Source organism: Candida pseudojiufengensis (genome assembly GCF_024610245.1).
Source record: "Candida pseudojiufengensis strain CBS 10847 chromosome Unknown scaffold12, whole genome shotgun sequence".
Lineage (NCBI taxonomy): Eukaryota > Fungi > Ascomycota > Pichiomycetes > Serinales > Debaryomycetaceae > Lodderomyces > Lodderomyces pseudojiufengensis.
Genome location: NW_026261538.1, coordinates 87,052 through 101,921, shown reverse-complemented (window position 1 = coordinate 101,921; position 14,870 = coordinate 87,052). Strand labels below are relative to the sequence as shown.

Here is a 14,870-nt window from a genome sequence, read left to right as displayed (position 1 = left end):
TTACATTTACTTATACAACGAACTAGTTTATCGTCAAATCAACAGAACAGACCAATAATTAATAAGAAAACAACTTACTCACTCATACAAATTCAAAGCTTAGTCGAACCACACAAAAAGACAGAGCATAACTAAAAAAAAAGTAGTTTGATTTATTACTAATCATAACTACAAAGCAATTAATAACTTATCCAACAATTAACAACCACAACATTCATTTCAACAACAACAAAAACCAGAGGATGACTTCAGTAGTTTTACCACAACTTAAAAGAACTATGACTGATATAATGGATGAAGAATTATATCAAATACCTACTTCACCATTAATTCCATCAACTTCATTACCACAAATAAATTCAGCTTCATCTTCAAATAATTTTTATTTACAACCACAATCATCACAACCACAAAATTCATCACCAATACAGAATAATTTAAGTTTAAATTTGAATAATAATTATAATCATCATACATCAAATAAAAACTCTGTAAATTCATCACCATCATTACAACAACAACAACTTTATAATAATAATATGTATCATAATAATTCACAGAATAATCTAGGGGATATGTTGAATTTACCTGATTCATTTATTGAACAATTTACATCACAATATTATCTAGATTATTTGAAACTGCAACAACAGCAGCAGCAGCAGTTACAACAACAACAACAGCAGCAGCCACAATATTCAGAATATCTAGAAGCACAAGATACCAACCCTTTCATCAACTACTCAAATTCAAACACATACATAAAACCTACTCAAAATTATCCTTTCCAACAACAAGAAAATTCACCTCCTCCATTACCTCAAGCATTCCCCCCAAGAAGAAGAAAAAGAATCACTACAATAGATAGTCTTGAACCTACTACTTCAAATAAAAAGAAAACCATAGATGAAGATTACTTATTATATAACCCTGATATTTCACCAGGTCATGTAATTACTGAAAATGAAATGGATTCATGTTTTTATGTCCCACCAAATGAATTTCAAAATGAATTTTTAAATAATGAACCACAAAATTTTGAAAATGATATTATTCCTGGTTATGAAGATGATTATCTTTATTTAGATGATGCAAATGAACAAATTGAAGAAGATTTATCAGATGATGAAGATGAAAATGAAGAAAATTATTTTCAAGTTGATGAAGAATTTGATGATTATATTATGAATAATACAAGTCATTATAATAATAATCAAACATTTGATGAATTTAAAAATATTTCATTAGAAGATAATAATCAAAATATAAATCAAGGATTACCACATGCATTACAAGAATTACATGATGAAGCAGTAGCTGCTAATAATCATGCTATTGTTTCTGAAGTTTCACCACAATCAATAATTTCAACCCCACCACCAATGGATTCACCACCTGAAATAAAACAAGAAGAATCAGAAGATGATTCAATAATGATTGATAATGATGATCAAGATTATCAACAAAGTGAAACATCAGATCAACCACAACCACCAGAAATTAGTGAACATTATCGAATACAAGAACAAAATCCTAATTTATCACCTACTAAAAGACAACATACTAGATCAGCTCAAGGTACAGGAGCAGAAATTACAGCTACAAATCCAGATCATAGATGTTCATTAATTAGTCCAACTACTGGTTTAATATGTAATAAACAATTTTCAAGACCTTATGATTTAATACGTCATCAAAATACAATACATGCATCAATGAAAAAAATATTTAGATGTGTTATATGTGAAGGTAGATATAAAGGTGGTAAAGGTAATGGAAAAGAAAAAACTTTTTCAAGAGGTGATGCATTATCAAGACATATTAAAATTAAACATGAATTAGTTGGTGAAGAAGCTTTAGAATTAATTAATGATGCTAAAAGAAATGTTGAATATCATCCAGTTCATAATGTGAAACCTCTGTAAATAAATAGATATAATACCAATGTTTTTTTTTTCTAAATGACTATTTACTCTCTATCTACTTGATGCATTACTGGAAGAAGTTAAAATATTCATTTCTAAATCTTCCTCTCGAGTATCTGATAATATATTATGTACAATTTCATCAACTGAATGTTGCAGATTTAGTTTTGAACCACCAAGACTTTTTAAATATTTTAAACTAATATATTGATAAGCAATAAATAAATCCAAACACATTTGAAATAAACCAGCAGCAATGAAAATAATTGAAATTTGATTAGTTCCATAAATTAAATAAGAAATTTTTGTACAATCTCCACCTAACCAACTTAACAACAAGATAATTTTAAAATTTTTAACCAGTTGTATACGATTTAACATTAAAATTTGTGGTAATGGTAATAAACTTTCAATAAATAATCCTAATATACCAATAAAATTTGCAAAATTTTCATTATTTTTGAAAAAACCAGTTAATATTCCAAAAACTAAAGCAAATCCACTTAAAAATATCCAATATGATGATTCATTTGACCATTGCCAAAATAAACCAGGTCTTTTGTAGTAAACATCAAATAATCGTAAAGTTTGTTTAAAAAATGTCTTGAAATAACACCAAGCTAAAGTATATAAATCTTTAAATTTTAAAATTACAAACTCCAAGGTATCCATTGATGAATAATTTTTATGTTCAAAATTAATCGAACTAAAACTTAATCTTCTTGGTAAATTCATTTCAATTTCATGTTTTAAATTAGGTAATGATGATAATAATTCAGGATCATAATCTGAAGGTCGATACGCTAAACTAATTTTCAACAAAACAGTTTGTATTAAAATCATTATAATAGATTGTCTCAACAATGTAATTTCATAAGGTGAACAAATATAATAATAAATTCTTAATATACTTGCCATAAACATTGTTCCACAAATATCTATACTGAAACCTAATGAAGTTTTTCGTTTATATATTGATATACATGTTGTACCATATGAAAATAATGGAGTAAATGTCATAAATAAATTTATAGTATTTTGTAAATTTGGTAAAAATTCTAAATAATATAAATAATCATCAGGAAAGAATGATAAATATGATGATGATTTAGGAGTTGTAGATAGATCATTTTGATTTGACATATTATTATTTTTGTGAATGTTATATCTGTATCTGGATCATGGGTGTTTCTTAGTGTAATTGATTGTGGAAGTTGGTTTGATTCTTAAGTTTGATTTCGGAGATTTTTAAAATTTATGTTTTCTTTTTCTAAAAATATTTTAAGATAAGAAATAAACAAAAGCAATAAAAAAGACCAAATTTTTAATGTACTATTATATTAAATTGTAATTATAGAATTGAATAAAATGCTAGATATGCTATTACCTTTCTGGTGATTGTTCTGGTGTAATTGGTTGACCAAAATTCGAACTATATCGTCTAAAATTATAAAATTGTTCATCATCATCATCAACATCAACATCATTATCATTTTTCTTCTCTCGCTTATCCTTTTCTCCATACCTTCGTCTACTTTCATAAATTCCCAACTCATTTGGATCAAATTCATTTTCAGAATCAGTAACATAACCACTTTTATTTCTAACTAATGAATTATTATCTTCATCATTTCCTTCATATTTTAAACTCAGTAATGTATGTTTACTTTCTAATGCTAATTTATTTCTTATTACAGATCTTGAACTTGAATAACTTTGATGTCTAACTAATCTTCTTGAATTAGTATCATCATTAATTGATGGATCAAAATTAGTATAATATTGAGGTTCTACTTTTCTATGACCAAAAGTTGCAGTTTTCAGTAATTCATTTTTTTCATCAAAAGATTCACTATATGTATCCTCATCTAAATCTTGATTATCTTTATATTCTTCATCTTCATTAGTATCATCATGATCATAATACATTGCACTACTATAATATTTCATATCACTACTTGATAAATTCCCTTCAGTAAATTCATAATTTGATGATTGACTTAATCTTGAAATTCTTCTATTTTTTGGAATTTGTGATTGATAATCATTTTGACATAATTGACCAAATTTATCAAATTCTAACATTAATTGTAAAAGATCTTTTTCTAAAATTAAATTTGGTCCAAATCTACATTTTTCATATATGGATATTAATTTTGTAACATTTGGTTTAACTCTTATTTGTGTCTTTTTAGAATCAATAATTTGTTTATATAATAATAATAAAATTTCTTTTATTGATAAACTAATTGGTAAATCTTCATCAGTTAAAATTTTCCCAACTCTAAATTTATCACCAAAACTTTGTAAAATATCTTCATAATTAATATTTGGTGGTAATAATGTACCATCAAGATCAGGATTTCTTCTTTGAATATATTCTGGTGGTGATAAACCTGGATGATTAATTGAATATGGTTGATTTAAAGGTCCTGCCTTTTCACTAATTTCAATACTATTTTTTAATTTAGATTCAATATATTTAAATACAACTTTTGGATAATCATTTTCAAAAGGAATATATAATGATTTTTGAGGAACATCATTCATTGATACTCTAAAATTATAAACTCTTACAAGATAAATAATGATTGATATTAATAAAAATACAACACAAACAGCAATAACCACAAATGTCTTTACTGCTACTGCATTTGTTCCATTTGTTGCTTTTAATGTTTGAATAATAACATCAATAGGAGTAACTGCTACAAATGCTAAAATTAATATAATTAAAGCAACCAATGAAAATGAATATAACCAACTAAACAATCGTTGAGGTAAATTCAATATTTTAGACCTTGGACCTTGTTGATTATTTGTATATGTTGCAATTGCTTTATCTGATTGTGCATGATACATTGAAGTTGTTGAAGTTCTAATTGTATTTCTATCATTACTACTAGTATTATTTACTGATCCTTCAAATATAGGAGTTACAGCATTTGTATCAAATTGATGATCTATTGGATTAGGATTTGATGAATCTCTTGGATCAATGGATGGAATCAGAGGTGATCTAGTAAATGATCTAGAACGAAGTATATTTGAATTAATCTTTGCTTTTGAATTGTTAGCTCGATCTATTGATTGGGTAGGACTTAATCTATATTTATCTAATGATTGATATGATAAATTATGTCTTAATGGATTTGGTGGTGATGATGAATTTTGATTTATTGATGATGACGGCAGTCGTATTTGACCTTTTCGTCGCTCCATATTGTTGTTATTACTTTGGCTGTGATAATCGTCATATATGTTTTGTCATTAATATTTGTCGTTGATTAATGAGTCGATGGTAAGTTCAAATGATTGTTTTATCTTAATAGTGATGCTTTGAGTTTATGGCTTGGCCATTGAAAATTTCTTTAAATGGAAACACAACATGCGGCTTTTATTTTTGTGTTTTGAGCTTTTTGTGTTACCTGAACTCTAAGGTTCTGTTTCGTACTATCAATCACAACTACGATACTCATCATCTCAGTATTCTTTTAAACAATTTTCATTATATTTGTCTTATCGTTACTATTGCTATTTCGTATATTTAAATTTATACTACCAGAATCAACAAAGGTAAAGAAGACCAGTGAGAGGTATGATGTTAAGGGGTATTCGTAAATTAATCGAATTCGTAACATTTATTATGATTAATCATATTTTACACTAAAATGTTGCAATGGTTCTATCTTTTCCTGAGTAACATCTCCCTTTTGATATCGACTTCTGGGATACGTTGTACTGACGCCATTTGATTTTCCCAACCAATTAATATATAAATTTTTAAACACCGACTTTGTATTAAATACATTAACAAATTCTACATTCTTTCTTTTGAAAATATAATTTAAGTATTCTCTAGTTGTTAAATTCTGACATGTGAGAAAGATGTGAAATACTAGCAACATGAATGGGTAAATAAATGCAATAATTGCAAAAATGATTAAAAATAAACTTAATGGAAATTGTTGAATAGAATCATACATTGAAAAAACAAATTCAACTGATCCAATTCTATAATAACATAAATGAATGACTGAAAAAATTAAAAGATATAAACATGATATGCAACTTAGTAATAAAAACCAAAGGAAATAAATATAATTTCTTTCACCGATACAATTGTTTAAATAAATACAATGATGATCGTGATTTAAAACACAGAATTGACAAGTTTTACAATGACTTGTTCTTGGTGGTCTCCAAATATGACATGTTGAACAATATTTTATATTGACTCCAAATTTTTTGTCATCATAAAAGGGTAAAGTAATGCTATTAAAATATTCCTCTGGAGGATTATCAATTTTATTATCATTTAAAGATTTAGGTAGATGAAGATTTCTAGGTAGTATTCCTGGATCACTTGTAGCAGCTTTTATGAAATTTCCAAAGGTAATTAACCATAGATATATGAAGATTATCACTACTGCAGGCAGCAAATTATGCCATTGCCAGTTAGCCTCAAAAACACAATAAAATACAATGGGAATTACCAACATAAAAAATGTCAAAAATATTATAGGTTTTGTTTTAGTTATTCTTAATCTTCCTCCAAACAAATAAATATGTTTCACTTCCTCATCTTTTTGAACTTTGTAATTCTTATTTCCTTCTTCATATTGCAGTAGAAGTAAAGGATCCATAATCAACCAATTTGTAACAAATCTTTGCAAGAATGATATCTTTGACCTAGTATTTTGATTTTCATCATCTTGAAAGTTGATAGTTTGTTGGTTACTATTAGATAACTCAGAATGTGGTTGTAAGATGGATTGATTAAGCGACGAGTTCAGCTTAAAAGTTGGGTCATCTGTTGAATAATGACCCCTGAAACTCATATCATTTTGATGTAGATTGATTTGGGCTATGGAGACGGCTTTATATAAATTCAATTTTCATGTTTCAAAACTTCGATCGTAATTCTGAGCGAGTAACACAAAATGCTTAACCTAATAAAAAATTATTTAGTATTTATCTGATCAGTCTTCAAACTAAAAGAACAACCCAATGTTTAGGTCAACTCGACTATTACCCAAAAGATTACCATTAAGAGTACTACAGCATCAGCAGAAACGAAATATTAAAATATCGCCAAATGCTTTATCTGGTTTGAAGTCTTACGGATCGGCAATTAATGCATTAGCAGCAATTTATGCCGGAGGTTTAATAGTTACATTAGGATCATTATATTTCTTATACAAAGATGCAAATGATAGACAGAATATTCCATTTGAATTACCATTTAAAGATCAAGTTGAAGCTGTTAGAGGTATTAACAAAGATGATGTACTTGAAAAACCAAGATATGCAGTCAAACATTATCGAAAATTATTATTCAATTTAGCAAAACAAGTTGATTCAACTATAAAAGAAGAAGATTTTGATAAATATGAAATACCAATCATCGATTCTGAAACATTGGTGTACAGAAAGTCAAATAAATTTTCAAATTTTTATATTGATATGATTTTAAGATATAGTAAAGCTTTACTTGCAAAAGGTGAATTAGATGCATCGATCAATATATTGGAGAAAGTGATAAATGATGATTTAATCTATTATAAACTCGGAGATGCTGAAAGATTGTCTGAATGTACTAGATTGCTAGCTAGAGTTTATCAAAATTATAGTGACAAAGTAAATGCATTGAAAAGATCTATTGACATGTTGAATAAAACATATTCATCGATCCAATTGAATGATGATTTGACACTAAAAACAAATAGCAAGATTTCAGATGAATTAATCAATTGTTTGAATGACTTAGCTTTTCAACATGCTAAACAATCTCGAATATCTGATAAGGATTTACTTAAACAGTCTTTGACAATATACCTATCAAACTTAAAAGTTTTGTCGGATTTACAAGCTTCAATTCTAGCTAGACCTTCAAATCAAATGCATTTTCCATTATTCAATGCATCAGCAGAGAATTTAGAATTTCAAATATCATCAATAAAAGCTCATATTGCAGAAATACTATGGGCCCAACATCATGAAAAAGAATCATTACAATGGAATGAAGAATTATTAAAGAAGTTATATTATGACAATGCATCCTCTTCGAATATAAATCAAGTTTTGAGTAAAGTATTAGATAACTTAGTCAATTCATATACTATTTTAAAGAGATCAGAGGATGTTGAAAGATGTCAGAAGTTACAAAAAGATGTGAAAAAATTCGTAGCAACCGGCAAAGTTGATAGTAATGCATCAAATGAGTGGTATGACAATGTTGTTCGTACTTGGTCAAAAATCATTTACGATCAAGGACCTTTGGGGATAATTCTCAAGCCTTTACAAGAGAGATATGGTAAAGTAAAGCCACTGAGAGAGTTAGAAGATATTGAAAAAGAAGATGAATTGTAAATAGAATTAAATTCTATAACAATGGAATGATGATCAACGATTGAGTTCTGATTTCTTTTTCGATTTTACCAAATACTCTTTTTAGGACGATTCAGTTCAATTAAGTAATTTCAACTTTTTCATCACTTTTGTACTCGTTTAACATCAAAATTGAATTGACTTCTAATGTCAACAACTACTCAAACTCTCAAATTTGCAAAGAGGAAACTTCGAAATGAGATCAAGTCGAAACTCAAAATCATAAGTCAAGATTCGTTAAATTCACAATCTCAAAGTATTTTGAATAAATTACAAGATTCAACTATTTTCAAAAATGCTAAAACAATTGCAGTTTATATGAATATGCCTGATCTGGAAATCAAGACACTTCCAATAATAAATGAATGTTTCAAATTGAACAAACAAGTCTATTTACCAAATTGTAACACTCAACCTGCTCCAAATCGAAAGAAGATTTATTTATCAATGCTAAAAGTTCCTTCATTTCAGCACGTCTTAGATTTAAAACCTCAAGGGAAATATCAACTTTTAGAACCATTGGAAGGAGAAGACGCAATAGAGCAAGGGGATCTAGATTTAATACTAATTCCAGGTGTAGCTTTTACTTCCAATTTAAAAAGATTAGGTCACGGAGCAGGGTTTTATGATGAATTCCTATCGGCTTATCATAACAAATGGTCTACGATTCCTACTTTAATTGGATTGGCATTGGAAGAACAAATAGTGGAAGATGATGTACTACCTGTAGAAAATCATGACTACGAATTGAATCAACTAATAACCAATAGTGATACTTATCCTAAGCCTAGATAAATAAATAAATAATACATTACTCATTAAACACCTACTTAAAGATTTAGCATTGATCACCATGTCATTTTTATCCAACATAAACACCAACTATACAATTTTCCAACATTCTATCAACATTCACCCAACTATGATATTTATTAAACAAACTTGTCCCATCTTTTCCAGCACACTTCATAATTTCATCAACTCCACCAGGATGAAAATTTATATATGGTGTAATATTAAAAACTTTATTATTTATACAAGTCCAACAATCCTTTTGGGTTTTATGTTTTTTCAATTCCTCTTTATTTACTTTTACGTATTGAGGTGGTGGAGTGGAAGGTTCTACACCTCTTAGTATATATTTTGGTGTTTTTCTATTTAATTCCGCCCAGTCTAATGGTGAATGACCTGGTTGAAGAACTACCTTTTGACGAGCTCTTGACAGTGATGATGGAGCTGACAATGAGGCAGATGAAGCTCTTTGTGCTGAATTTATTGAAGGAAAAGTCACCCCAGATGATGTAGGAGGCGGTCGAAGTGAATTCGAATTGTGCATTTGTCTTCTTGATGCTAAACCTTGATTTTCATTTTGAAATTTTTTATTTAATTCATCTAGTCGAGAGGTCATGGTTAATTTGATGAAGTAATGAGAATGATAATGGTTATTGAATTAACTTTTGATAAATATTGTTGTGACATCATGTCGGAAAAAAAAAATTTGTAACATCAGATTCACACGACAAGACTTTTCATAACTTTGATTTTGTAAACAGACTTATATCTCCATCATTACAACTTCATAACGACATCAACACAATCAATCAAAACATGGGTAGACATTCACATAAAAAGAAGTTGCAATTACAACAAGAAAGAGAAAGAGAACTACTACAGCAAAAATATTATGGAAATACTACTACACCATATTATCAACAACAAAACTCTTACCAACAACAACAACAACAACCAGTAGAAGTTCCAAAAATTATACCAACAGAATATGAAAAACCAACAGCAACCTTGAAAAACTTTCCATCATCAATTGTTAATGGTATAACTAAAGAAGGTGGTGTTTTCTCATTAACATTAAAATCTATACATTGTGTTAAATATGTTGAGAATAATGATAATATGAGACGTTGTTTTAAAAAACCTATATTAGATATACCGAGAATACTGAATATAAATAGTGCAAAATTATTGGAACAATTACAAAAAGAATTAGAAGCCGTGAAAAATGAACAAATACCTTCAAGTGATTCTTCAGATATAACAAAATTAAACCAAAAATTAAATAATGTTGCGGAAAAGGGCGTGGGTATAGACGAAGTGAATGAAGAAATACGAAAAAAACTTGTTGATAGTGGTAATTTCAAGATATTAAACGATAAAGGATACGATTTGAAAAAATCTAAAATATCAGTACCACTAGATGTTGCAAAGAAGGAAGAGGAAGAAGTTAAAAAGGAAGTAAAGCCAGAGGAAGAAAAGCCACTGGAATCTACTATTACAGAAACGATACCTTCTACAAATGGAAGTAGTGTATGATTATTGTCAAAAAAAACAAATAATTTTTTACTTCCTATTAAGGTCTATTCAATACCACCAATAACAACACCTTTTATAACTGTATAATCTTCAACTCCAAATTTAGATCCTTCTCTACCGAACCCACTTTCTTTAACTCCACCGAAAGGTAAAGCAGCTTCAGAAATTAAAGCAGTATTTGCTCCTACCATACCTACTTCTAAAGCTTCTGCAACTCTAAATAATCTAGTATAATCCTTAGCATAAAAGTATCCTGCTAATCCTACAGGTGTATCATTTGCTAATTTTATAACTTCTTCTTCAGTTGAAAATTTAATAATTGGAGCAACTGGTCCAAAAGTTTCTTCATTAAAAATTAACATTTTTGGAGTTACATCACCTAATACTGTTAAATCATGAAAATTTTCACCTAAATCTGGTCTTTTATCACCTCCTAATAATACTTTAGCACCTTTATCAACTGCATCTTCAATATGTTCTCTAACTTTTTCCATAGATCTATCATGAATTAAAGGTCCATGAGTTACACCTTCATCTAATCCATTACCTAATTTAACATCTTTTTTTAATTTTTCAACAAATTTAGTAGTAAATTCATCATATATTGATTCATGAACAAACAATCTATTTGCACAAATACATGTTTGACCACTTGATCTAAATTTTGAAGCAATTGCACCAGTTACAGCTTTTTCTAAATCTGCATCTTCAAATACAATAAAAGGTGCATTACCACCTAATTCTAAAGATAATTTTTTTAAAGTTGAACTCAGTTGTTTCATTAATATTTTACCAACATTTGTTGATCCAGTAAATGATACTTTTTTAATAATTGGATCTTCACAAACTAATTTACCAATTTTCGCAGATTCATGAGATGGTAAAATATTAACAACCCCAGGTGGGAACCCAGCTTCTTCACTTAATTGAGCAAGAGCTAATGCTGCTAATGGAGTTTCTGAAGCTGGTTTAATTACAGTTGTACACCCAGCTGCAACAGCTGCACCCAATTTTCTTGTAATCATAGCTAAGGGGAAATTCCAAGGTGTTAATATACCACATACTCCAATTGGTTGTCTTATAGCTAAAATTTGATTTTCAGGGTTAGCACTTTGAATTAAATCACTAGATACTCTTGGTGCTTCTTCAGCAAACCATTGAAAAAATGAAGCAGCATATACAACTTCACCTAATGCATCAGCATAAGGTTTACCATTTTCTAAAACAACTAATTTTGCTAAATCTTCTTTATTATCATGCATTAATTGATATAATTTATATAATAAAGTTGATCTTTCTCTTCCACTAACTTTTTTAAATTTTTGAAATGATTCATTTGCTTTTTGGATTGCTGATTTATAATCATCTTCAGTCATTGATTGAACAGTTGCAAGTTTTGATTCTTCTTTTGGATATTTTGCTGGATCTGAAACTTCAAAAGTTTCACCACTTGAACTATTAATCCATTTCCCATTGACAAATGCTTGTGTTTTGACCAAATTTTGGTTTTTTATGGTTGATACTGAAGGACCAATTGTAGAATATAGTCTTTTTGAACTCATTCTAGCTTAATGTTGATGAAAAATCATGGCACAGTTTTGGAATGAAATCTAGCAATTATTAATGAAAAGTCCGGATTATTTTGTTGTTACACAAAACCCCATATCCGCTAAGAGAGTTGACATTGATTAAAAGCTCAAATATGCTGAATTAATGACGGTACATACAAATTTATACAATTATAAGGATATGCTATAGATGTATCATATCCAACACTAGTTCGGAGCAGCTGAACCTTGTTCATTCGTTAATTTTTTGATCTTTTTATTTATAAGTTTAGCAGGATGTAATGCAAAATAACATTTCTTGTCTATATCTTTGCTTCTTTCCCTATCAGTTTCAGGTAAATCTTTAGCAATTTTAGCACATTTTCGTAGTAATTTTACTAATGTTTCATATTGAGTTCTATTTGTATTTGCATTTTTCTTTTCTTCTTCTTTGACTCCGTTGATCTCTTTTACTTCAATTACTTCTTTACCATCTTGATCTACTTCCATTATATCTTCATCTTTCCCTTCTTCTTTCGGTACTTCTTTTAAAAATTTTCTTTTCAAATATTTATCTGTAATTCTTTTATCAACATCATACATAGCAGCTAAAGCTATTTGTGGTGGAGTATATAAAAAAGCAGTATCACTAAGCATATAATATTGATTCAACCATTCTTTAGCTTTATTATATAAATTCCCAATAGTATCAACTGAAACATCATACATTATAGGTGAAGGATGTAATAATTCAGCTTGAAAATCTAAAAAAAATCCATATAAAGGTCGTATTGGATGATGAACTAATAAAGTAAATTTTAAAGATTTTAAAACAATAAATTCTAAATCTAAAATATCTTTAATTTTTAAATTTTGTAATGAATTAACAAATTTTTCAATTGATATAAAATAATTTTCTGATTTTGCTGCTAGAAAAATACAAGTATATAATATATTTTTTGGATGATATTGCATTACTGAATTAACAAGATAAAATTTTTTGAAAAATGAAGCAGCTGTAAGTCTAACTTGTGTTGGCATTTTAAAATGATTACATGTTGCTGTAGTGTTTTTCACATAAAAATCTAAATATATAGCTTCTTCTTCTTGTGTTAATGTACTTATTATTTCTTCTTTTATAAATTCTTGAGGATATTTTGCAAATATTTCAGGATTTTCATTTTTTGCTTTTTTATATGCTATATCAAAATTTTCCAGTGCTGTTGCTAAACCTTTTTCATGAACTTTCTTTTTAGCATTTAATAATTCTTCTTGTGTGAAAGACCATAATTCAAATTGTGTTGAATTTCTATATAAATCATCATTTGAAATTCTTTGCTTTTTTGGGGTTGGTGTTGAGTCATTCGACGTTGTCGGCACGTCTGTCATATTTCGATATGCAAGAAGAGACGTGATTTGAGTAGATATTAGTTGTTTTAGGATGAACCTGAAGTTGTGAAATCTGATATTGAAGTTTCAGTTTTGTAACTCTAAAATTAATCACAAACTTTTCAGGTCAATTCAAAGGTGAGAGAGTTATTGAAGCGTTAAACAATGTGTACTATACTCGAGGAATAAAAGAGCTGGCTCCAATCTAAGAGCACGCAAGAGTCAGACACCATCAAACAGTTGAATTAAAAAATTTTTTTTCTAAAACTGACTTGTATAAAATAAAATGACCTAATAAAATCAAAAACCAACAAAACAAAACATAAAACAATCTTACCTTAACCCTAGATGACGAATATAAACTCAAACGAATATAAAGAATAAAAAAACGGAACTTGAAAAATTTGTCAGCTTTTGTTTAGATGTCTAAATCACCAGCTACTTCTTCTTCTTCCTCTTCATCATCATCACTTGATAAACTTCCAACATCGCTCAATTCATTATCTTCATCATCATCTAAATCATTCTCTTCATCACCGTCTAATATAGGTTTTTCACTAGCATATTGTTGAACATATTTTTTAACAGTTTCATTATATTTAGATTCATCTTTTGTCATTAAATTAGAAGCTTCAGTATTTAAAGGATCACTTGGATTAGCATATCTTAATAAATGAGGTAAAAAATTTTCAAATATATTTAATAAACCAAACATTGGAGACCAAGTTTGATTTATAACATCTAGACATACAGCACCAGAACCTTCATCAATATTTGGATGATAAATTTTATTTGTAAAACCAATTGATGGAGATTTTATAGGATATTGATCTGGTAATTCTACTCTTATTTTCCAAAGTCCTCCTTCATATGGTGTTTCCTTGGGACCTTTAAATATAACAAATAATTGTTGAATTGAATCATCAATTAATGTTACATCATGATCACTCATCATTAATTCCATAACATCTTTTTCAATACGTCTTTTTGGGGAACTCATTTTTATTGCAAATATTACTTTGTTTCTTGGTGAATTGTCAAATTTTTGCTGATTAGAAAGTAGATTTAGTTGTAATGATAATCTGATTTAATTTTTTTGATCTGTTCCTTTGCTAATTCTTGAATTCCGATAGTCTTATTCTATGAGAATAGATTATTTGTATAATGAGTCTCTTCCTCAAATATTCTTTTTAAAATATATACTGAGTACGCTTGATATTTGAATATATTTGTTGATGAATGGTGTTTTGAGAATAATCGTAAGAAAGTAGGTAGTAATATAAAATTAATA

The 14,870-nt window shown here is 28.2% G+C and overlaps 11 protein-coding genes across 11 annotated transcripts; 4 read left to right on the top strand and 7 right to left on the bottom strand. All coding sequences in view use genetic code 12, as the record gives it.

Annotated features, from left to right (window-relative positions):
• Window positions 1-242: 242 nt before the first annotated feature.
• RPN4 (stress-regulated transcription factor) lies at window positions 243-1,925 on the top strand (the record flags this gene model as incomplete). The annotated part of the gene is made up of 1 exon (XM_051759549.1): window positions 243-1,925. One exon carries the CDS (start codon window positions 243-245, stop codon window positions 1,923-1,925), a length of 1,683 nt encoding a protein of 560 aa, XP_051612585.1.
• A 51-nt stretch (window positions 1,926-1,976) lies between these two features.
• Window positions 1,977-3,068, bottom strand: KGF55_004624 (uncharacterized protein; the record flags this gene model as incomplete). The annotated part of the gene is made up of 1 exon (XM_051759548.1): window positions 1,977-3,068. The coding sequence occupies one exon, from the start codon at window positions 3,066-3,068 to the stop codon at window positions 1,977-1,979; it is 1,092 nt and encodes a 363-aa protein (XP_051612584.1).
• A 240-nt stretch (window positions 3,069-3,308) lies between these two features.
• Window positions 3,309-5,147, bottom strand: KGF55_004623 (uncharacterized protein; the record flags this gene model as incomplete). Its single annotated transcript, XM_051759547.1, has 1 exon — window positions 3,309-5,147. The coding sequence occupies one exon, from the start codon at window positions 5,145-5,147 to the stop codon at window positions 3,309-3,311; it is 1,839 nt and encodes a 612-aa protein (XP_051612583.1).
• A 428-nt stretch (window positions 5,148-5,575) lies between these two features.
• KGF55_004622 (palmitoyltransferase) lies at window positions 5,576-6,766 on the bottom strand (the record flags this gene model as incomplete). The annotated part of the gene is made up of 2 exons (XM_051759546.1): window positions 5,576-5,961; window positions 6,064-6,766. 2 exons carry the CDS (start codon window positions 6,764-6,766, stop codon window positions 5,576-5,578), a joined length of 1,089 nt encoding a protein of 362 aa, XP_051612582.1.
• A 169-nt stretch (window positions 6,767-6,935) lies between these two features.
• Window positions 6,936-8,297, top strand: KGF55_004621 (uncharacterized protein; the record flags this gene model as incomplete). Its single annotated transcript, XM_051759545.1, has 1 exon — window positions 6,936-8,297. The coding sequence occupies one exon, from the start codon at window positions 6,936-6,938 to the stop codon at window positions 8,295-8,297; it is 1,362 nt and encodes a 453-aa protein (XP_051612581.1).
• A 165-nt stretch (window positions 8,298-8,462) lies between these two features.
• Window positions 8,463-9,110, top strand: KGF55_004620 (5-formyltetrahydrofolate cyclo-ligase; the record flags this gene model as incomplete). The annotated part of the gene is made up of 1 exon (XM_051759544.1): window positions 8,463-9,110. The coding sequence occupies one exon, from the start codon at window positions 8,463-8,465 to the stop codon at window positions 9,108-9,110; it is 648 nt and encodes a 215-aa protein (XP_051612580.1).
• Window positions 9,111-9,177: 67 nt separating this feature from the next.
• KGF55_004619 (uncharacterized protein) lies at window positions 9,178-9,723 on the bottom strand (the record flags this gene model as incomplete). The annotated part of the gene is made up of 1 exon (XM_051759543.1): window positions 9,178-9,723. The coding sequence occupies one exon, from the start codon at window positions 9,721-9,723 to the stop codon at window positions 9,178-9,180; it is 546 nt and encodes a 181-aa protein (XP_051612579.1).
• Window positions 9,724-9,923: 200 nt separating this feature from the next.
• On the top strand, window positions 9,924-10,643 carry KGF55_004618 (uncharacterized protein; the record flags this gene model as incomplete). Its single annotated transcript, XM_051759542.1, has 1 exon — window positions 9,924-10,643. One exon carries the CDS (start codon window positions 9,924-9,926, stop codon window positions 10,641-10,643), a length of 720 nt encoding a protein of 239 aa, XP_051612578.1.
• Window positions 10,644-10,687: 44 nt separating this feature from the next.
• UGA2 (Uga2p) lies at window positions 10,688-12,205 on the bottom strand (the record flags this gene model as incomplete). Its single annotated transcript, XM_051759541.1, has 1 exon — window positions 10,688-12,205. The coding sequence occupies one exon, from the start codon at window positions 12,203-12,205 to the stop codon at window positions 10,688-10,690; it is 1,518 nt and encodes a 505-aa protein (XP_051612577.1).
• Window positions 12,206-12,418: 213 nt separating this feature from the next.
• Window positions 12,419-13,579, bottom strand: KGF55_004616 (TFIIH complex kinase subunit; the record flags this gene model as incomplete). The annotated part of the gene is made up of 1 exon (XM_051759539.1): window positions 12,419-13,579. The coding sequence occupies one exon, from the start codon at window positions 13,577-13,579 to the stop codon at window positions 12,419-12,421; it is 1,161 nt and encodes a 386-aa protein (XP_051612576.1).
• A 418-nt stretch (window positions 13,580-13,997) lies between these two features.
• On the bottom strand, window positions 13,998-14,579 carry UBC8 (E2 ubiquitin-conjugating protein; the record flags this gene model as incomplete). Its single annotated transcript, XM_051759538.1, has 1 exon — window positions 13,998-14,579. One exon carries the CDS (start codon window positions 14,577-14,579, stop codon window positions 13,998-14,000), a length of 582 nt encoding a protein of 193 aa, XP_051612575.1.
• Between the last annotated feature and the right edge of the window lie 291 nt (window positions 14,580-14,870).